The sequence below is a fragment of the Anopheles maculipalpis genome, chromosome 2RL, assembly GCF_943734695.1.
Source record: "Anopheles maculipalpis chromosome 2RL, idAnoMacuDA_375_x, whole genome shotgun sequence".
In the NCBI taxonomy this organism is placed as follows: Eukaryota; Metazoa; Arthropoda; class Insecta; order Diptera; family Culicidae; genus Anopheles; species Anopheles maculipalpis.
In genome coordinates, this window is record NC_064871.1 from 29,647,987 (window position 1) to 29,671,862 (window position 23,876).

The following is a 23,876-nucleotide window of genomic DNA, read 5'->3' on the forward strand; positions in this document are numbered from 1 at the left end:
TATGAACGAGAAAACCGAAGATTATGGAGACAACCCACTGAGATAAAACAAAAAAAAAAACGGTGAAAGAAACATCTCACTCAGCTCCGTAATAGCTTGGAGCGTTGGCCCACCCCGAAAGGAGATACGTTGTAGCGTGTGCTCTAACGTGTGCACGACCGAACGAACAACCTCATCAACGATAATCAGCACCAGCAGCAGGAACAGCAGTTGGGTGTGATTGTTTAACGCTTATTTTGTTTCCCTTTTTTATGCCCTGCTGCCATTTGTCGATATGGTCGTCGCTGTCCCGTTTTCTGTCCTACCTTCGCCGAGCTTGAATTGCGTGGGCGTCGTCGTCCCTGCGAGATTTATCCAAGCGATGCCCCGTTCCGTCTCCTGACTGGAGCACCACCGTAATGTCCAAACCAAAGACCATTAATAAAACCCAAATGTAAGCAACCAACCCTCGGCCCCTAGAGCCAACAACCACCTTCTGCATCACACAACAACAAATCGGGTACAGAGTGGGTGAGTGGTGTGAAAAAAAATAACATTTCACCCTCAACACGGGCACCAGCACAACTCGGAACAGGAGAAAATCCGGTCCGTTAATTTTTATCCATAAATTTGCGCGCACACACTTGTCGCGCGGCACAATCGCAACTCACCCCCGAACAATAACAACACACATGAGGAAACTTGAAAACTGCACCAAGAGCAGTGCATTTGAAGAAAGCAAAGCAACAAAACAGGGTAAAACACTTGAGAGATCACGACAGAGGGCACACCACCACTCGATCGGGCCCGACGCGTTTTGTGTGTGTGTTAGCTTGAGGTGCACTAATTATTGTGATTCATCAAATTAAATCCCCCTCCGGAGGATTAAGTTTCAATGAAATCGCGCCCTATTTCACGCTTTATTTTTAAACCACAAAGTCATGCTGTCATCCCTTCAACAACCTCTGCCCTGTGGGAATTCCTAGAATTCTTCGCGCTAGTTAACAGTTGACTGTAAACACTTACAAATTTGATTTCTCTAAACACTGCAGCAGGACACGTGCGCTGGTCCGTTCGCTTCTTCCGCTTGGACGTGGGCAAAAAAACGTCCTTGATCTTCTTCTGTTTGGTTGTGAACTGCCGCGAATTTTTCACCGTCTACTGGGACGCAACCACAAACACTGGCCGGTGAACTTGCTCACTCACTTGTTTTGAACAACTGGGTTGGTTTGCTTGGTTTAAGGCAACAAATGCTTTTATTTTTTGGCTGCTACATTCACAATCTTCTCACTGCGTCGTAGTTTTCGAGCCGTGCTCTCTAGGCGCTCCGTATTGGAATCACACTTCACTTTAAAAAAAAACACTTCAAAACGACTTTTCTTCACACGTAATTTCTCCCACACACAAGTGACACATAGACAGTTGCACTTCCACACACAAACACGCACACAATTACGATGGGATAATATTTGCAAAAATTCACAATATTCGCTTTCCACACTTTCCGACGGTTTTACGCAACCGTAACTCACATCCAACACGTCTGCTGGTTCGCTGCGCTCTGATCGTGTTCTGGTGGCGGTGAACGATACAGCACGGTCTTTTTAAGAAATGCGCGCGTGCCGGGCCGGGTTTACTCGCGAGCGAACGTTTTGAAAGGGAATGCGATTCTCTCTCGCGCTCACGATTGCGCGAACTCATGCACTCAGTGCGTGAGCTTATTCCACATGCATCGTGATGATTCAAAATTTGTTGAAAAATTAATTTGAAAAAATATGTCATTTTAGAGTGAGTTATAGATTTATACGACTAGTTTTACATATGTTTTTTATTGGGTAAACAATACATCATCCATTTGATCTATTTCTTTTTCATTTTCATAATTTAGTTTCCTTCGCCAGTTTATACTATGTTTGTTACTACGTGCACTTTATTGTTTTGCATAACCGTATTGAATCGTTGTGAAACGAATTATTTGCAACAACTGTTTGGCCATGGCTTTTGGCTTTTATTACTGAAAATTTTAGGAAAAGACGAAAAATTGTGCACAAATTTTTCATGGACGCCAATCCCTCTTACATGGAGTATTTCTTCCGTAAACTTCATTAACAAAATGAGCATAATCAATTCTGAGAAAGTTAATAAAGTTAATAAAGTTAAATAAGTTAATAAAGGTAGTTAAGTTAATAAAGCAGTGAGGACTGATTAACCTCACTAAGTGGTATTCATAAGTCAAGCAATACGGCCAGGCCGTTCCTACGAAAAAAAAGACCTTTTGTTCTCAGTTACAAGAAAAACATTTGTTTTATAAAAAAATAATAACGTACACAATATTATAAAAACATAAGTAAACTTTAGACTTTAATAGGGAGATATGATAGATTAGATAAATAGGGAAGGTGTAGGTTTGTATGTAGGAATTAGGAATGAACTTTGTCACTTTTTCCGAAATTTCTAATGTAACTTTACAAAATTTCTTATAATTTTCTTCTGATCATATCAAAATCGGATTCAAATTATGTAGAATTCGTTTCAATCGACAAAACATTGAACCAGTACGGAATAGGCACCTTCGTACTAGTGTCTCTCATTCTCTATCAAAGGTGGTAAGCCCCACTTATGTTATGAACATAAGAGTTTAGTGCTCTTTATAGAAAACGTATATTATTTGTTAAAATATGTTGTTATTTTTGAACTCAATTCTTAAATGATTACTTTTCCAAGATAATGTTCTAATTATTGTTTTGTCATCCTTTTAAAAATAGGTGTTTTAAAAAATCATTTAAAAACTTATCACAATAAAATAATTATTTATTATTTCAAGATAATTGTAGCATTAAACAAACCGCGTATTTTCACATAAACTTTCTAGAATAGTGAAAAGAAGTGCAAAGTTTATTAGCGTTCTAGTCGACCGATTCATTTATTTGATTTGTGTCTCAACGATCGCTTCGAGAAGCACGACTTTGAGGACTGCCGAGCGCAACTGCTGCATAGAAAATGCACATATTATTATTAACACTCATCATCAATATTTAATCAAATCGTTTGATACTACGCGGCAAAACAAATGCCCTATTTTGAGCTAATTAAACTGTGTTCTTGGAATTAAAATGCAAACAAGGGGGCGAGTAACATCTTGAGTGCTTTCTGTTTCACAACATCCCTACACAAAGAACACGGCCAATGTATAAATTCTCAATCAAAAAAATATTCAGACCATTCGGTGCATACTAAAAATTCCTGCCAACACCAATCCTCGCGTGTCGATCCGGATCTTAGCGCTTTGCTCCTTGGGTTAAAAATAAAGGAAATTTCCTGTTATCGCCCTGCGGCTAACACAAGCATCGCTGCAAAAGCGTGTTCGTCCGTTTCGTCGTTCGGATCATTTGCCGATCGGCTAGAAGCCGGAACTGCGCGATCAACCGATGCACCGTCCGGATTTCCTTCTTGGCCGAGTGCCAGTTTTGTTCGGTTCGTACGGTGGTCGATCAACCCCGGACGGTCCACCAGGCGCATGAAGTGTTGCACTTGGCAGTAATGGGCGCGTTCCGTACAGGCGCATCAGACGGTATCGGTAGGCATAATTAATCTTTACCAGACGACTACGACAACGATGGTGATGATGATGAGGCGGATGATGACGACCACGAATGCCTTGCGGTGGTGTGGTTAGATTCACTGTGAATTATTCCAACGTTCGGGCCTTGAGTGCAATGTGACACGTGCACCGAACTTTACGCCTTTGCAGTCTGAAATGAATAATCTGATGATCACAACGTTTATTGCTAATTTCAATTGAAGATTAATATGTAAAGGAAAATTAACAACCTCAAAGGTATTCAACAATACCTACAATATTGCTAATCTTTTCTGAATCTTTTGTGATTTATTATGAAACAAAAAGGGTTTTACATGAAAATAACGTGACAATAAAGTGAACTTTGTATGTTATGAGGAAGCAAATAAAATAATATACGAATCCCGCACCGACACGTCTATCGTCAATTTGTGCCAAGCTATGTTCAACTAAAAGCATTATGTTTGACTCCATGACGCCAAACAATAACAACAGAACATAATGGATTGCTTTTCAATTTGTGAAGCGTCGACCTAAGAACAAGCAATCGACACATTCCTAAATAGTTATTTACCATGGACAATAAATGGATCTCATACCACACCATTTACATTTGGTGGTATCGAAAAGGAATTGTTTATTATGAGCCACTTGCTAATGAACGAACACCATAATTGGGATCTACATGGACAAATACCGTCATCCTCTTCTTTGGATCTACAACCTCCAGAGGGCCTCGATCATTAAATTACCCCATATAAAAGACTTCAGAAAAATATTTGAAGTCATGTCAAAATGTTTTATTTCTATACTTTCTATAAATCTGAAACACTTCAAAATAGACATTAATTATACGTGGGAGTATGTGGACTACAAATTTATGTCTCATTGGTCTTACATTTAAAATTTTCGAGACATTTACACACTAGTTTGTGGTAAACGCTCGTCTCTAGATCAAACATGGGTTGTGTAAATTTTTTTCCAACCCATTTCTTCCTATACAACACTCGATATTCGGCTTAAGTCAAAATAAATCATGTACGATCCTTCTTCAGATATAAATACACTCTACATACAACCATTCATTCACCAATTGTTCTACAATACTCTTACCCCATATTTCCACTTTCCTTTCTGTTGCAGTTCACCTGGACACGGTTCCCATGCGTGCTGAAGGCTGGCCACTGTCACGGTGGCAAAGCTACCGCCAAGCTCGACAACCCCGGAGCGCTCCAAGACGCGGCGGGCCTTCTGTGCGGTACCGGCCTGTCCGACAACGGCTCCTACTGTAGCCTCGAGCCGTACATCGACGCCAAGTTTGACGTTCACATCCAGAAGATCGGTAGCACCTACAAGGCGTTCATGTAAGTACGGATGCGGGTATGCTCGCCACTGGTCAAAATATTACTACCTTGCCCCATTTCAGGAGAAAATCCATTTCCGGCAACTGGAAGACGAACCAGGGCTCGGCCATGCTCGAGCAGATCCCGATGACGGAGAAGTACAAAACCTGGGTCGATGAGGTAAGTGTGCCACGCTGTGATACGATGTCCAAACATTGAGACATTTGTGCAACATTCTATGTGTGTGTGTGTGTGTGTGTGTGTGTGTGTGTGTGTGCTGAAGGAAATTCTCTTCCTCGCACCTTGCACCACGATCACGACCGTACGTTGCCATTTTCTCAGCGGCCTTCTTTGAACCCGAGGGCCGAGGATTATTTATTGCGCCTAATCTAGACGGTATTAAACGTTGCGTTTGTCGCCGATCGTCTGAAATGATTTATTGACATCATCATCATCCACCGCGTCCCAGACCGAACGACATATGCATGCTGCGTGCGTGAGACTTGCGAAACGAGCCTCGAATCGGTCCGGGGTTTTTGTTGAATTGGATAAAAACGACTTTTGAAGAGATAACGCCACGGTTAGGGCAGGGATACGATCAGACCAAGGTCTCGAACCGGTGCAAAAGATGTCCTTTTAGAGCGATATTGGACGGAACACATTACACGCGACCCTTGCAAAAGTGGCCCAGAGCGGAACACGAAAAGTACATTTCCATTCCAGCTGTGTCGGACGGTGCGCACGCAGCCAGCATTCCAATGCGATCGTGATTCGATCCGTAAACAAAACATCAACGGGTGTGTAGAACTAGTGCCAAAGTTGAGTGCTCTTGGTGGGTTTGTTGGGAAATTAAACTATTAAACTATTTCAAGATTTTAGGACTATGGGTCAGCTGTTTTTTGTTAGTCATCAGTAATGAGCGGGCATGGAGGATGGAATTGGACTTCCCACACCAAAATCAGATTGCATTATACGGCCAAGCACCATCCAGCGTCCAGTATGTTACAGGCGCAATTTCGGTACGAGCTAGAGCTTGTGATTAGTAGAGGACACATTCCGTCATGTAGCAGATGATTTGTGTCATAGCCAATACCAGACAGTACAAGAGAAAACCCCAGACTCATCTGAACTTTGCAGACTTCCCATCTCCCTCCCATGGAACATCTTCCGCTTCTGGTATGGCGTAAAGAATTCCTTTTGCTGTGTAGGCGCGCGTATGTACCAGATGGTTAGTCGGAGGGAACCTGTTGCTCGCGAATCTACGATCGTTTCCTACATCGATCACAATCTGACTCCACTTTACAACGAATCCCTTGCGCGATGAGTACAATACTCTATAATTAAATCAACTCGTCAATCGGGCTAAACCGCAACCGCACACCACACCACGAAGGGCGATCAGATTCGAGAGGCCCGCTACACATTATATGGAACTGGCGATGGTGATGATCTCAACCCCGACGCTACCAGATGTCAAGCGCCAACGGCACGTGCGTGCACAAAATTCTTAATGCGACCCGACTTTCAGAGACCCGCGCTTAGCAGTTGGAGGAGTTAAATGAGTCAATCAATGACGTTTGCGTGCCTGGAACGCCCTGCTTGGCAAAATAAAACTGTTTACTGATACGGCCAATCTGGATCCGCGAAACTGAATCGAGTGGGTTTAAATTAAAAATCACTTCTATCCATAAAACCGGATGTGAACTGTTATGACTAAGAATCGCGCGGATGATGGTATTTGGAATGGATCATTGTAATAACGCCTAAGACATTGCGCGCGCGCATGCTGACTAATTCGAGTGTCTTCAATTAATGTGCTCCCCTTTTTACCGAGAATCAGGCGCCCGCTCCTGGAGGTGTTGAGATTTTAAAACATTCTGAGAGCTGTATGCAAATGTCAGCGACACCAACGCACACTGACTGATCGTTTCCGGCATGTTCCGTTTTCTTGTTTGCTACAGGTGTCCGAGCTGTTCGGTGGTATGGAGGTGTGCGGTGTGGCGGTGATCGTCTCCAAGGAGGGCAAAGAGTTTATCATCAGCGCCGCCGACTCGACGTTCCCTCTGATGGGCGACAGCCAGGAAGAAGATCGCCGCCAGATTGCGGATCTCGTCGTCGGGCGCATGCAGGTTTGCATACGGAAGAAGCATTTCTTATCGAAGCTTAATCCTCCCTTACTAAACTATCCTTCCCGAATCATTTCTCTTTTAGAATGTTTGCCGACCGTCCATGATGACGAAGGCCGTTTCGCGCAGCTCGATCTCGTCGCGAGGCACTAGCCCAACGGAAGATGCACCGCCGGTTCCGATCGGTACACGCCCGGTACCGGTTGGTGGTGGTCCACCGCCGATTCCGGAGCGCACCACACCAGGGGTAGGTTCGATCGGGCGTCACGGTAGCTTTAGCAGCCAGTCTGGTGAGCCACCGGAGCAACCGTCCGAAAGGGCACCCACTCTGAACTCTGTTGGACGACGTGATTCGCAAGGTATGTAAATAAGGCTAGGAATTCGAATTCATTAATGTTTTAAGTTTAACGTGCCTGAAGGTATGCAGTTTACACTGGTGGAAATAAGTAAACTAAAAATTGTTTTTTTTTATAAATTAAATTAATCAATTTCAAACTTCAGCAATACGGCCAGGCCGATCCTGAGCAATAAAACTAATAAAACCTTGTTCAAAATAATAAGGCAATATTTTCGTTAGATTTACCTTTAATCCGTTAACAATCCTTTAAACAAAGGATTTTTTGGATTGGCTTTGCACATCAATAAACAATATTGTGGTGAGAGCGATGGTGGTTGCAAAGATAATACCTCACAGGAAATGCAAATAATTTATAGTACTTATAAATTGTCGTTAAAATATAAAAAATTGAACAAACGAAGTTTTAATTGCAGTTCTCGAACTGTTTTAACTATAGCTGCTTCAAATCAATGTATAATGCTACACAAATGTACCAAAGATTTTTTTTCGGGGAGGGAACCTTGCAACCTGGAACCAGCAGGGTCGTGTGAGATACCTACTCACTAGAAACTTTCTCATTTCTTCGACACTTCAAATCTTGGTTTCCCTAGTCAACTCGGAGATTGCTCTCTAAGCATCTCGATAACTTGTGCTATGCAATATATGTGATTCATTTTGATATGGGGACGCTTGGCGAAATAGTTGATCTTCCGTTATGCACTGCTGTTGGTCTTCAAACGGCAGGAACGAAGTTCAAACCCCATCCGGACCGTCCACCCGTAGTGTGAGGACTTGACTATCTAACTACGTGGTATCGATAAGTCTAGTAAACCATTTAATGGCCTCGGTGACCTTAGAAGGTCGTTAAGCAATGAAGAAGGAAGGTTCATTCATAAAATGTAATAGATTATTCATAAATGAACCGTAGTTAATTTTACGTAATCCACGATCAACATGCCACATGTTTTTATTAAAGTTTTTATTAAATTTAAAAGGAACCGATCACAAAATGTTCTGCGGTAGTAACTTGTTTCCGGAAATGGCTATGATAAATTTGCAGCACGACCTTTGTGGTCATCATACATTAAGCACTTAGAAATACATTCTAAATATTCATAACGCTCATTAAATATAATGGCAAGTAGATAGTGGCTACCACTTGCCGGATATGAAATGCTAATATCGGAGCTATGATACGTAACGCCATCCGGGTGCTGCATCTTTTTTAATCGATATTATGCAACGGAGACGACCTGAAGTTTGAATGGGATTCTTACTGGTATGATACCAGCGCAAAGATGATTAGTTTTTCCAGAAAACTTCATTTTTCTTTATAATTAAGTCTAATGAAGCATTACGAATAAATCGTAGGCAAAGCACATTGCGTTTATCAAATGCAAATAAATCCGAATTAGTATGTGTACTTCCACTGGTGTACTTTTAAATTGAATTTAACTTTACTAAGCTTTGGCGCTAGAGTTGTTCTAACTTTTCTTCATCTATGATCTACTAACAGCATCGCAATCGAGCAGTGTGTCCGGCATATCGTCGGCTTCGGCCGCCCGATCGGGTGCCGGTAAAGCTCCACCGGCCAACGCAACCGGCGGCCCATCGGTGGTCGAGGACGCGGAGGATACGATGAAAAATCTCCGCAAAACTTTCGCCGGCATCTTCGGTGACATGTAGGATTTGGCTAAGAAGAAGAAACAGACCCGCGGAGGAAATGACATCAGCAGCACTGCCGGCAGCGCCACCGGTAGCATTTTGAGTACACGCGAAAGCTCCATCGACAGCGTGATCGTGCGGCCGACCGAACCGACCGAGACGAAGCCACCGTCCGTCGAACGGTCCAACCTGTGCAACGGTGCTCCCGGTCAGCCACCGTACAGCACGATCGGCAGCAGCGGCATTGCCACAACAACAATCGCCAGCAACAGCACGGCCGTCACCGGCAGCAGTGTAAATAAAGTCAATGTTTCTTCTTTGGATGGTACCAGCGCATCCAGCAGCAGTGGCCAAAGTTCCAGCAACTCCGCGGAACCGAAGCGCCCGGCGTACGATCCGACGCTGAGCGAGCGCATTAATCCCTTCGACAAGGACAGGATCGCTGGCGCAGGGCGCGGCACCAGTGGCGGTGGCAGCGACACCAGCATTACCAGCAGTGTTGCCAGCAACACAACTAGCAGTAAGATCACAACCAACGACGACACCGATCGTTACACTATACAGCAAGGTATCAGGGAACAACCATCGCTAACCGGGCGCTTCCAGGCACCGGCCGGTGGAGGTCTCGGTGCAGCCGCCGTCCCATCGCCGGTCACCCTGCCCGCCACCAGCAGCACCTCAGCAGCATCAGCAACAACGACCGCTTCCTCCACTTCCGTCTTCTCGTCCTCCTCCGTTTCGTCCTTCTCCGCCGGCTCGTCCGGGTACTCGAGCGCCACCAGCACCGGCTTCTCGACCCCATCCAGCGTGCCACCGACCAGCGAGCAGAAGAAGCAAGAGTTCGGACGCACCAAGCGCGCCTCGTCCGATGCCGAGATTATCTTCGGTGACCGTGGACCCGACTTCTACAACAAGCGCTTTGATCGGGCCGGCAGTCGCGGTGAATTCCGGCAGCGCACCGAATCGCTAACCGATGCAGAGCTCATCTTCGGTACCAGTGCCGTAACGGGGCCGGCTACACCACCCATCACCGGTTCGGCTCCATTCTCACCGGCGGCCAGCAGTCCAGCAACTACCGCTGCACGGTATGGATCGTACGGAAGTCGGGACAGCACAAGCTTCAGCAGCACAACGTCCGATTCGGAGTTTGTGTACGGCAAGAAGGATCCGAGCGTACTGACGAAGAGTATGTCCGTAGCGTCCGATCGTTCGGCGAGTGTGAGTGTTAGCAAACCCTGGACAAGATCTACCCCACGGGTAGATGACGAGGAGGAGTTCGATCTAAAGTAAACTACTTGACATCTTGTGCAGCATCCTCATCAATTCTTCTTCTGGTACTTCTTCGCCATTTCCATACCGGTTCCCTGACAGTGCTGTCTGTCCTGGATGGCTTACCCTTCAGTATAAGGGTTTCGACCCGATTAACCCACTCTCTCACGTAAGGTTTGTTGTCTCGATTGCTTGTTAGGCGGTAATGTTATCTGATAAGCTTTCTAAATGTAATACCGAATAATACAGACATACAAGACACTTTCACATATTCTCACACAAACACACACACACACACACACACGCAAAAAAAACACGCCGACTTGCGATTTCTCAGGTCAGCATCTGGTGTAACGAAGAGAAGTCACTAAATTTGCCTCTGACGTTTCCTGGTTTCAAACAAGCCGATGAAGCATGCAACAGATGGCCATCATCTTAAGCAGCAACAAGGACAAGGATATGGATATCGAACATCGGTTGGAGTGTTAACACAGTTTAGGAGAAGGGAGGGGAACTATGGGGGGGGGGGGAAGGAAGGGAGAGACTCCATTTTTTCCCTTGGAATGCTAAGATGACATGAAACGGACGACGAAGGTGGCAGGACAAATTAAACTCTAAGCGATATTCACTAATGTCTAAGAAGCTCTATGAGAGAAGGGATAAGAAAGGAAGACCTTTGTTTAGACCGTATCCTATCATCAATTGGTTGACATCGCACAAAGAATGAAGGTATTACCAAAGCAGGAATTTTATGGCTGAGGATCCTACTATGGTTTGAAGCAAGATCACAGGAAAAATCCATCTATTACATCTCACCACCGACACATTACGAGATCGAAGGAGAGGTACAGAGAGAAGATTGGAGGGAGAGAGAGCTAGAGTGTAAGCAATCAATTTACGACCGCAAAAGTATTACGCCATTAATTTTGCCTATCATATACATGGCCCATGCATATCACGCACCCCTGCTCTTTATGTAGTACGCCCTGTACGCCACGCATTTCTGATGCTTCACTCTGTTACACTGTACAGTTCTACTGTATCACTGTATTACTACGACTGATTAGACGTATTGCTTTACAGCCGGAATGAGCAATAGAGAGCACACGCCACTGCTTAGACGTGCTATAGACACGACGGTGGATGATATGTATGTATGCACACACACACAAACACACTCTCTCTCATCAGATTGACTAGACGTTCAAAGTATGGCATAATCGTTAGTAGCTGGCACACATGCGCACGGTTAGAGGCTCACTTCCGGCTCATATTCCACAAACTTTCCCCCGGACAAATAAGACTTTCGCTTGATAGTGTTCCTTTCTCTGTAGTACCAAAACAGGCATGTGGTTCTCTGTGGTTCTGTGAATTATGAGTGTTGATTTCATCATGCTATAAAACTCTATTAATACTGCTAGTGTTACTTGCGCAAAAACAAACTTCTCTCTAAAGTACTATATTGCAATACGATTTATAACACACTCACACACACACTGGGGCAGGTTCACATACGAACAAATGACAGCAAAAATGAATCAAATGTCCAGTTGGATTAATATCCAGGATTTAGTATGTCTGTACGTGGGCGTATGCGTGCGCGCGCGCCCGTGTGTGAGAGTGTAGAATAATCCCAGCCAATGTTTGATGAATGAATGTTGTTAGATTAATAATAATTACAATTAAAAATGCTCCCCCAATCGCTCGCTTGAGGGACAATACAGCCATACACACACCTACACAAACCCATATACACGATCGCCCAACGATCCTTTACGATCGTTTGATGATGGATAACAAAATGGCGGAAGGATCGGGGTGTACAACATCACACCAGTACATTAAATATATCATATGAAGACAATATATTATTAAGATATGACTAGTTGATATTTACAGAATTCTACAATAGAGAGCGAGAGAGGGATAACCAAGGGGCGATGGCTTTGTGGCTCCGAGGTGACTTGCGAGGACTGAGAAATGCGAATGACAAAAAGACACACAAAAAACATGCAAACGGAAAGCAAAAACACAGCTAAAGTGCTATTTAATCATCAACGCGCATATTCTACAACTGTGTAATGGAAAAACTTTAATTATTGAGGATTGCTGCCATGTGAAGTAATTTAATAAAATAAAAATTAATGACATTTCTCACCCTATACGAATTGGCACTACGATTCGTTGGTTTGCGAAGCATTCTATCTCAACTCAAGTTTATCAAATACTCCAAGCTCCAGATTTAACTTTTTCTTTATAGTATTAAATTCCGTACCTAACAGCAATCGTTATTGTGAGTTGTTTATAGTTTAATCGAGTTTATTCGAGAGTCCCAGCGAAGTCATTATCATCACCATCTGTCAAACAGGCAGGCAATAGCACCAAAGAACAGTGAATGCGTGTTCAAGTGCTGAAGGTATTTAACACTCAAAAGACATGCAAAACGATGCATTTAATATAATAAAGAACTTATCCAATGTTGTAACGCATACAAGAACGGGCACCCGAATCGAAACCAGAGAAGAGTATTAAAACGGAAGCAGTTGATGATATTATCGTATAGATAACTAGGTAAAGGAAGCATGTCAAAAGAATATCAATGTAATAGTGTTGTTGTTTCAAATTGTTACAAAACCAATCCATTTTCTCCCCTTTTGCTGATGGTCAGACTATCCAAAACCACTCGAAAGCGGCTGTTAGAATTATGCAAATAGACAACGAAACTACAGAAAAAAAACCAATCAAATGTGAATTATGTGTTACAATTTGTTGGTAATCGTACGATACTACTTCTACTACACTACGATAATCGTTTGTGTGTGTTGTATATCTGTGCCGCTGCAAAATCTGCAAACGAGCAAAAGCTTTTACACAGTTAATGACTCAAAAATATTAACTATAATTGTACCGCCAACGATTGATATCAGTTGCTTTACCTGAGTTCCCATCCTTGTCCCAAATGCATCTGTGTTACCGTAATAAAATGCAGAAATGTAACAACCATATATGTATTTAAAAATGTTACTGTTGCACACATACACACACACGATTACTATCAACCAACTGCATGTGCGTGTATAAGCTAAATTATTTTTCTTTTAAGTAATGAGCAACGGAAGAATTATAATTATTACTGAATATTCTGAATATACATACAAAAGAGTGACGAGCGTACAGGCCAACGCTAAGCATAATATACAAAGAAACGAAGCAAAACAATTACACACAAACATCCAGCAGCACCGTGCCATAACCAAATCAAATCAACCAAAAAACCCAACAAAAATATGAGACTTATGTAGATGTGCAAATGTTTTTAGAACAGATATGACCACATTAGTGCTACAGAATCAATGTTGATTACGTTGTTAGTAACCGTTTACAGGCTAGAGCAAACTACACACACACACACACATACAGAGCCAAAACAGCATAATGTAATTCGCTCTTCATTTCAACCACAAACCACCACAACCACCCCCCACCCCGATAAACCACATAGCATACTCTTACCGCGCAGATGGTGCATAGTCGTTTAGGCAAGGTTTAACCGTAAACTAATGAAAGTAAATTAAATATTATAGCTAAACAAACAAACCAAAACCCAAGCAAATACCGAAATGGAAGTTACGAAAATAAAGGAAACAAAAATGTGCTAAACGATTGGGCTGTTGTTCTTATTTATTGGACCGGAACAGGAAAACGAAAGGACATCCGATGGATGGGACGAGCGTAATTCACACTGCAAGATAACTAATGAAAAACAGGCCGATAAAGTTCAAATGTATTTCATATGATTAATGTGTTCATGGCTGTTGAAAAATGTTTGAAAACTTTATCATTTAACGCTTGACGAAAATTAAGTAAATGTATTAAAATAAACATTACTTCAAACCAGAAAATTTTGAAAAAAGACTTAATTTTGGTTATGCGCATTTAATGCGAATAAGACAGCATGCAAGTTTGCTGGCATTTCGAGTGAAAGCTTCGTCATTTGACATGTAGATGGCGCTCATAGCGTTACCCAATTTTCTGCACATGGCTGAGGCTTAAAATTTCTGTATTAAAAATAGTCAAAGAAACACTGTTTTTTTTTATTGAAAATTGCTTCAATTTATGTGTGAATGACGTTTCTATGGAATAATAGAATCTTTATTCGCTTGATGGATCTATCTTCCTTTCTTCTGGGAGCTTGCCTTCTTGGTCGGATGGCCAACAATGTAACTGAGGTATTTCTCACTTCAAATGGGACAAACTTCAGCTTTGAACCTAGGCAGTCAACTATTGCAAATCCTGCCCTGTTCGTCCAGGTTGACGCAATCTATACAGATCTGAAGGACGCTTAAGACCCAAAGGTTTCACACAACATACTCCTGGCGAAATTTAGCAAGCTCGAAGTTTCTGACGTGTAAGGCTGAATAACAAACCGTTTCGTAGTATTTCGGACCTTCGGCATTCGGAGAGGAGTAATTTAAAACCCCTTGTATTTTTTATATATAACATAGCATAAATGATTTAGTCACATCATTGTCTTAATAAGAGAGACTATTCTCTTCCAAAAATGTTAAAATAATCACTGCTGAGAAATACGCATGTGAGTGTCAACGTTTACTACAACTTGAAAAAGCTCATTATTGCTCCTTGCGTTAGATTTGTTCCACGGGGATGATAGAATAATCTGGTACCCTGCCATAGAAATATGTAGAAGCAATCCAAAGGAATCTTACCTGATATGCGATGAGGCTACTCCCTTGTAGGGATTGAGGCTGGAAGCTAGCTGTTATGTTGTTCGGTCTCTAATCTTTGCTGTTTTGTCGTAATATGTCCCAGAGTCTTTTCGCAGCCGGCCTTCTCGACAACTCTATTGATCCTCCTTACATGTTCTTCTTTTTGGCTGGATAGTCAGCCCTCACTATGGGGGGAAGGTATGGAAGGGATTTAAACGCCTAACATTTTAAGCTCTCTAAAATTAATATGAATATCACCAGGAAGTTTTCGGATAACAGTCCTCGAATACACCATAAATCGTGAGAATTTACATGAATAGTAAACGTTTTATTAATGTGCAAAAGTCCTTGTCGTTAAAATGTTCATAAAGCGTAGTTATCGACGAGAGAAGCAATTGGTATAAATTTTGCCAAGCTAAATCCACACCTTCCTAAGCTCTTGGAACAATTGGTAGATATTTTCGAAAATGGGTATAAGCAAAACAGAATCTATCCTCTTCGAAACAGATTAACACTATTCGTTAAATTTACAATACGGGCGATCCACGGCAGTATTAAGCGAGTAGTTACGAAACATACCACACTGATAAAGATGTCCAGTGAATTTGTGAGACTTTGGAAAGTATCTTTAAAATAAAATAAAAAGATTTAGAGACCTGTGTCCAATATCTGGTTGCCATTTTACTTACTTGTGAGGTACGGTATGCGGACAGGGTGGATAGTACCCGTAGTCAGCGTTTGAGGTACGATATATTGGGTTACGCCCTTCCTGTTGCGATCCATATCCAGTGAATTGATCTGCAAAAAACAGAGATACATTTTTCCCCAGTTTAAGACACGCTTGAACATCAATTACATCGCACTCAACTCACATGGACTATCCATACGCTTCGGCAGCGACAGACCCTTGTAGATATCCGCCGTATTGAGCGCTTGCTCGCTGATCTTCTGATTTTCACTATCCATTTCCCACCACATTCAACAGCAGGTTTGCTGGCGCCTGCACGAACTGCACCAAAATTAGTAATTAACTAAACCGAAACACCAACAGCACGCCTTTTTTATATCCCGTCGAATGGTTAGCGTTTGTTGACAACACTGCAAAGCCGCTTCGTATCCGTACGACCGCACTATGTTTACTGAGGTTTGATAAAACAATAACAAGTGGGCTACATCGTTGCATGGTAACGGCTTTATTATGTGCCGATTTTTGAGAAAGTTTTCGGCGAAGGAAAAACAGAAAAAAGTTTGGAAGTTTCTTGAACGTTTTGGGTGCATTTTTTTAAAATTTTGAGAATGTTAAAGTATCTTGTTTAATGCATATATTTAGCAATACGGCCTGGCCGTCCCTTATGAATAAAAAAAAACAAACAAAAAATACATGTATTTATTTTGAGTAATTAAAATTACATAAATTTCGAAATTACCTTAAAGTTTCGTCAGAATTGTTGTGTAGATTTTTTAAATTAAATATAAATTAAAGTTCTTTCTTTTTTCTTCCAACTTCCAGCTCTAATTTCGCATCCAGCATATTCGTGACACCCTGTTTAAATCACTCTTGCTGCTGATATTTTTATTAGGTCGAAAGCTCTCACACTATTTGCATCTTGTCGTGACACATTTTCCACGCTCTCTGCAGGGAAAAAAGGGAGGCCGGAACACGATTTACGAGGTCCCTTTCTGTCCTTCGGCCCATTTGATGGATACTGTACGGCAATCATATGACAAGCTGTCAAAAACTGTGCTCACAAACACACCGTCACCACGAAGGGGGAACTTATCACGACGTACCGTCCGTTATCAATTCCTATACAAAATATTCACTCACCGACCTGGTGCGCATGACCGCATGTCACGCACAGGCATTCGGTTTCGGTCGCCGTAGGAAAAACCAAACCACATCCACCCGAACGCGTGACAGAACGCCAACAACAACGACGACATCAGACATTCCATACGAAGAACATATGATACTGTGTACGGGAAAAGCGTAGCTGTAGTGAGAAAATTTTCTCATCCCTCACCGACTGGCACGTGAGAAGCAACTCAGAGCTCAGCCCACAAAGAAGAAGTCCCCGAGACGAGGCCCGAAACTTCGTACGAATTCCGTTTTCAGTGTCATTTCTTTGGTCGCGCAGATGCATCGAGTGTGTTCGAGCTGCTGAATGGGGACCCTGCGTTAGGTTGTAAAAATTAAGCCTTCCCAACAGTAAAAAAGAAGGTCCCACCCGGGTGGGAAAGGAATTGTGACGGGCGAAGTGAGATGCGTTTTAGAAGGAATCCAGATAAACGAAAAAACTAGCATTGGGGGTGCTGCATCAACAAAACAGCATCGTCACCAACACTTGGCCTGTGTTCTCCAAATAATGCTACATAACTCGCCCATATCGTGCGGTTCCTGGCAAGCTTCATCGTTCGCTGAAGTTTGCTGCCAACAAGAATTCCATGGAATTGAACGTAGTTAGGCAAGAAAGTGTACACGTATGTGCAAAGTACCAAAGTGCTCTCAAGGAAAAGCTAAAACTTTTATGCCTATTTGTGGTGAAAAGCCAGAGTTTTAACTTCACAAGAAATCGGTTTTATCGATCGGGCTCGGTGCGTTCGGTGATAAAAAAAAGTTCAGGTGTGCTAAAGACGTGTGAACCAGTTTTACAGCTTCGGAAAAAAAACTATTACAAATCCTTATCCAAAAGCAAAAACTGTAAAGAAAACTTCCTCCACCCATCCATCGTACGCCCACTCACGTTACGTGTCCCCGTCACGTAAAGGCCGTTCCGTCGGGATGGGGGAAGAAAGGTATTGTCCTACCACGAAGCAGCGAAGAATGGATTCCGAGTAGGTTTAGCTGGTGCGGATGTGCGGATTGGCGTGGCGCCGCAGGAAGAGTCCATCGCATGCCATCCGACGGGCGTCTCCATTAGCGAGCAACGTGGTCACTTTCAGCCAGTTTCGTAGTACAGCGTAGCTGTTTAGAACACTCACCACACCAACATCGAACATTGTGTAAGTGTGTGTTGGTGATAAACAGAACACTTTCGCTCTTGCGCTCGCATTCTCTCCGAATTCTCCGAAAACGGGAGCATTCTACACGAGCGGTGTGTTGTCAAATTGGTTTGTGACCTCACACAAAAAAAAAAGGTGGTTTTCCTTACACGCGCCTGCTGTTTGCCTGTGCGCGTGTTGTTTTTTTGGCATCATAATGCTGCGGAATACTACCTTTTAAGTGTTAAGTGTACTGCCTCGTGGTAAGGAAAGATGGTGAGTGTAGCAAATGGCATAAACGTCACGGTTGCAAAGCAAACCAAAATAGTGTGAACGGTTCAAATGCGCAAAAATGGGTTGATATCGTCGGGCTGAACAGACAAAACTCCGTCCAGTGTGCAGTGCTTTAGTTCCCACGTGTGCTAGTGTGCGTTCCAGTGCATCGTCAGAATGGTGTCGCTGTGTTGGTGCGTGAGTCCGTCAAGTTAGTAGAACCGCCGCTTACTATGATTTTGTGGACGGTGCATAAGAACGGATATCATGTACGAGCGAGAAAGGCGAAGAAAGTGTGTGCAATTGTGCAATTGTGCCTGTGTATGTGTGTATGGAAAGTGTTTCCGGTACAACGAACGGCCACAGCTTGCAACGACCCATCACGCGAACCATTTTTACGAGGTGTTTCTTTATTGGCGATAAATCGGTTGTCCATCTGCTGGTGGTTCTGCTGGGAGACGGTGATGATGTGCTAACCCGGTGTGTTACTGCGACCTGTCTGTGGCAACATCTCCCAGTGATAAGCAAGCGTACGAAGTGTAAAGTGCCCCCGACATCTGATTGTTGCATTCGATTGCACATTCACATCACGTGCAGCAGTGCATTCATCTTCATCATCTGCGGATAAGTTCATCATTTTCATCGTCATCGTCACCATCTTCACCGTTTTGTCACAGTCGTCGCTTATCGCCGATCGGCGATTTGGAAGGTTTATCGCCGCCTTCATCCTGAAAGGCGGGACGTCAAGTTGCAGTGAAAAAGCCATTCAGGGAGCACCGGAGCCAACGTGCCAGCAACGATTATGAATGGTAGTAGTATTTATCATACCACAGTCAGGAATATCATTTTACCACCACGCACGCACATTTACCATGCACATTATCAACGTTATCGAAGTCAATTCATGTGTCACTGTCCTCAAGATGCTTTGGTTCCCGTACAGATGGTTTTAATTTGAAATGTGTTTTTGCTCGATGTATCTTATGGTACCAAATATCTACAATCATATACTGACTATATACAAGATCTTCAATCTCAGTGATGGATAAAGACTGGACGACATCTGTGGGGCTTTAGCGAATATTTCTTGTAGTGTATTTCCATAACTTTTCCCATTCGAAGACAAAGTTTCTTAGTAAATGAGATAACTTGCACGACTGGGCCTCTAAGGTTCCTAAGTAAATAAAGTGGATAACAACGCTTATTGGATAACAACGGCTAGTACTGGAAAACAAGGTCTCTACGACTGCAACATTTCTTAGCCGATGAGGTCTCTTGGACGAAAAGGAAAATGACTACATCCCTTAAGCGATAAAATCTTTTGAAAGATAGGGATTGCTGGAAGATGAAGACCTTTATTGAGTAGAGTCGTTTCGCGGTGTGATTCATTCTCGGACATTCTGGAAGTCTTCCACTCTGGACTACTAATCTAGCTGCTGATTTATCTGATAGTAGCCCTTTCTTCCATTTTATTAATACTGGTTCCAAACGGAATAACTCTCAGACAGAAAAGTCTAACTTAACTTACGAAAGCCGTATCAGGTCTGTATAAATAAACAACACTTAGGGGGCAGCCACTTGAGGGGCGGCCCGGTGGTTTGGCGACAGCGGCGCCAGTCTTCAAACGGCAGGACCGGGGTGCAAATCCCATCCGGGGTCCGTCCCCACGTAGTGAGGACTGACTAACCAACTACGTGGTATCGGTAGTCTAGAAAACCATTTCGATGGCCGGCATGGCCTTAGAGGTCATGAATCAACCCTTAATTAGGTTTTGAGCAAAAATCGGATATTGTGATAATATGCTCCAATTTTCGAGAAGAAACTAAGAACATATTTAATAATTTTCATCGCTGATTTTTTTTCCATCGATGTAATACGACCATTCATGACGACTGTTCAAGATTGTTCCGAAGTATCTGCTGTTGCAGTGAGAATTAGAAGCTAATACAATACCTCTTAATTTATATATCTATCGATTGTTTTCGGTGCTATTGTGGTTGAACGTGAATCTTCACAACCAGCATTTTGTATACAGGAAAAGGCTTAGCTGAGCCTCAGTAGAATCCTGTTGAAAGAAAATTTTTGGACAGAGATAGATAGATATTTTGAGAGAACGTCACGAATTTCCTCGTATTCAAGGATAAGGCTGGCTCTTTGACAAGGAATGTGATAAAACTAGGTAGGATCATGTATGCCGCTCGTTCCAAATTTCTCAACGTTCCTAGCTTCAATGGCTTTCGGTAGGTCACGCATTCATTCGTATGATGTCTAGACTTACGTTGCAGTCTCATGAGATACGTGAAGGCACGTCCGACAGCAATGATATTCCCCCTTAGTCATGGAAGGAGATTGTTGTACAAAAATCCATGTATACAGCGTTCTGACTATCATAAATTATCTAAAAATAAATAAATTATATACTACTGAATTTGTGTGACTATTAAATTTTGAACCAACCCAAAAATCATTTTTATAATGTTCATTCCTCCAAAATATTCTTTACCAAAAATTATCCTCTTATGTGTTGCAAATTGGGAGTCCAGTTGCATGTGCTGGTTTTATGTTAAAAGTGAAACACAACACCCAGTCCCCGTCAGCAGCTCATTAAGCTAGATGTTCACTGCACGGCACCACCTGTGAGCTTTTCTATGAGCTTTAAATTAGAAGGATAATCGTGTAGCACAAGGCAATTAATAACAGCCCTTTCTCCTACGCCAAAAGCGGGCCGAACCCACCGGCAACAAAGTCCTCTTCAGCAAAACGCTCATGCGCCGCCATTATCTTACCTGTAAACGACCCGTAAAAAGGCATTTTTCAATCTAAAAGCTGCTGGATACAACGTACAGTCTCGGATAAATTCTACCGCATCTTGCAGAGCACAGCACGCGAAAAGCCACCAAACCGTAGCGATCACACAACGGCCCAAAGCACAAAACTGCGGCACGACCGAGGAGATGGAAAAAAATCAATACTCTCTCTCTCTCTCTCTGTCTACAGCAGTACTAGAAAACGGGGGCTTCCTTCAATTATTGGTGGTAGCCAGCAGCCTAGACAACATGGCATACCATGTGTCTGCCTCATTGTCTACCCGTTGGCTCGTTCGTAAATGGCGACCCAGATGATTCACCGGACTGTCCCCACCGGAACACTATCGCTCTGGCTGCAATTATTTACCAACCCTTTCTCGAGCGTCCGCTGCGATACGTTCAGGCGAAGTCCGAAGTCAAAAGCGGAAGCGTCAAAGCGCACCCAACGCGATAAAAAAACAGCAAAAACAGAGAGGTGCAAACTGCATACTGCTGATGCAGTGGGTTATTGGGTGTTTTGGTTTTGGGTTGGAGCGAGCGTGGCACTTTTTGATGTCCAGGAAACCCGAACTGCTGACCCGATCGTGACCTGTGCCTGGTTTCGATCGGCTGGTAAACGTGGTACCTTCACGCTTTCTTTTTTTTTCTCTATTGACCGCAATGATAGAATGTTTTGCCATCGTTAGAAAACTGAGAACGTGTCCGGTTCATCATGTCCGCACTGACCCACTGACGAACGACCATGGTATGGTCGACTGAATTAGATGAGTGACACGTACTGCACTGTTTGCTAATAGTTCCGGTTAAGCGATAGAGGAATCAGTGTTTTGAAGATTCATCCAAATCTTTGAATGATGATTTTTTCTATGAATTTTTATTTTTATTTTACGGTCAAAGTAATTCCGTTCAACTTGTAGTCTTGAACGCACCATAATTAAAGTAAAATTACATTAAAATCATTTTCTTCTGACACATCATATTATTTTTTTATTGTTTTATTTCAAAGACATTTTTATACATACTTAATATCTGTTCTGTATCACTACGGCCAGCTCGTTTCATCTGAGTGAAAAAAATCTACCCTTTGGTTTATTCCTTAAAGGTTTTTTTTTATTTTTAGGATAACTTTTCCTTATCTCTTCAGGGTCTAAAAAAAAATAGTTGCTCTGGCGCTCAGAAAAAAAACATTGTGGCACTCTATTCCGGACGGAACTTGCAGCAGGCAGCAGGAACCTAAGCCTTGGTTGTAGTACAACTGAATCTCATTTTCAGCTCTTTGTGGGCCTTAATATGCTACTTTGTATTATCTACAGAATATTGCTTAAGATTCTCCAATAAAGGTTAAACCTAAAGTTAAAGAGTTGGTAGGTTGTCGTATTACCTCCAACAAATCCAGCTTGGTAGCATTCGAAGGGGACATGGGTTGCAAGGGACACAAATCTGCAGAAGAATCTTCGGTACAGGATCTTTAAAGCAGCATTCAGGACTGTAAAGACGTTGTAAGTTAGCACAGTACAGGCTGAGGAGGCCATGTTTGGTACAAAGAGTATATGACATTCAGCTCCCAATCGTCTCGTAACTCTTCACATTGCAGTCGTCTAAGAATGAGCACTTGGCCATGTGTTTGTGTATCTCCTACATTTCCTCTATTCAGTTTTCTGACGATGTAACGCTTCCTTTCTATTGATTACCTTCATATCATCGCTTGAATGTCCGACAGGATATTTCCCTGCTCGTTGGGATCCTGAGGTGTAAAACCGATTCGTGCAGTTTCGGTTGCATCTCCATTGTTTATTGTTTTCGTTCTGCTGTGTAGGTTGAAGTATCTGATTTTCAAGCGTGAAACGATTCATACCGACGATTCAAATCTTCTCTAACACTTCAGTTTTTATAAAGAAATAAAATTACCAGCACAACAACGCACGCTTTCGATCGGCATCCCAGCACATACATGCAACACCACTCGTCGTGGAATGTCTAATTTCCAATGCAATATCCTTCCCGTTATCTTGTCTCCCTCCATTTCTCATTTCCTCACACTGTGCCATGAACAAGATCTGCCTTCGACAACGATTTCCGCTCAATTTCAATCACCGTAGAGCAGTAGTAGCACCATCAATTGCACCTGTATGAGTGTGGTATCGTTTTTAATTGAATTTACCGCATCGATTACAGATAGCGAGCAAGGTAGATTTTCTCGCTAGAAATAGAATTTAAATACAGTGAGCGACCAACAAATCCAACCGGAAACGAAAGGCAGCAAAGCAAAGGCTCGGTGAATGGCAGTCTTCAAGGTGGAATGTGTCAACGAACCTATAGCTATTTCTAAGATTCATTTCTCCCAAGCTTTGCCTCCTTTTTTCTCCTTTTTTATTGTTTAGTTTTCAACCATATTGGCATTAACATCAATACAGTCTTGCTTCAGAAACTAGCCGGAAGCTTCGTTCCAATAACAGCTGCCATACTGAATCTCCTTACCGTAGTACCGCAGGCGAATGCAGTTCTCGGATAAGCATTCGTTCAGGACACGCCTGTCGTCAAGAGGATGTTTAATTACCTTTTTCATCGGTCACATTTTCCGATCGACGGCGCTTTGCTGGGAAGGAACTTACGACCCCCCGGGTAAATTGTCCCACTCTTGATGAAGCTGTTGATATTCCACCTCGGGGTGGCGTGGATTCATCAAACCAAGGAGTCAGGCACGGTTTCGCTCTCGAACGTGACCTTTCCACTCGTTAAATATTCATCCACATGAAAATACTTCACCATCCTTTTACCATCCCTATTC

At 42.8% G+C, this 23,876-nt stretch overlaps 4 protein-coding genes across 5 annotated transcripts in view; 2 read left to right on the forward strand and 2 right to left on the reverse strand.

The window, feature by feature from the left end:
- The window catches only part of LOC126557629 (synapsin), a 32,831-nt gene extending 23,640 nt beyond the window's left edge, over positions 1–9,191 (forward strand). For both annotated transcript variants that reach the window (XM_050213478.1, XM_050213479.1), the window contains exons 6-10: positions 4,703–4,923; positions 4,986–5,082; positions 6,864–7,031; positions 7,114–7,387; positions 8,882–9,191. In XM_050213478.1, coding sequence (XP_050069435.1) covers positions 4,703–4,923; positions 4,986–5,082; positions 6,864–7,031; positions 7,114–7,387; positions 8,882–9,051 — 930 coding nt within the window. In that variant the 3' untranslated portion in view covers positions 9,052–9,191. The remainder of the gene's footprint in view (positions 1–4,702; positions 4,924–4,985; positions 5,083–6,863; positions 7,032–7,113; positions 7,388–8,881) is intronic.
- The window catches only part of LOC126558017 (tryptophan--tRNA ligase, cytoplasmic), a 274,008-nt gene that overhangs the window by 89,223 nt on the left and 160,909 nt on the right, over positions 1–23,876 (reverse strand). The window lies entirely within an intron of this gene.
- On the forward strand, positions 9,089–10,320 carry LOC126566263 (serine-rich adhesin for platelets-like). The gene is made up of 2 exons (XM_050223245.1): positions 9,089–9,105; positions 9,159–10,320. Exons 1-2 carry the CDS (start codon positions 9,089–9,091, stop codon positions 10,318–10,320), a joined length of 1,179 nt encoding a protein of 392 aa, XP_050079202.1.
- LOC126559485 (piercer of microtubule wall 1 protein) lies at positions 15,541–16,004 on the reverse strand. Its single transcript, XM_050215650.1, has 3 exons — positions 15,899–16,004; positions 15,716–15,824; positions 15,541–15,652 (listed from the first exon to the last, which is right to left on the reverse strand). Exons 1-3 carry the CDS (start codon positions 16,002–16,004, stop codon positions 15,541–15,543), a joined length of 327 nt encoding a protein of 108 aa, XP_050071607.1.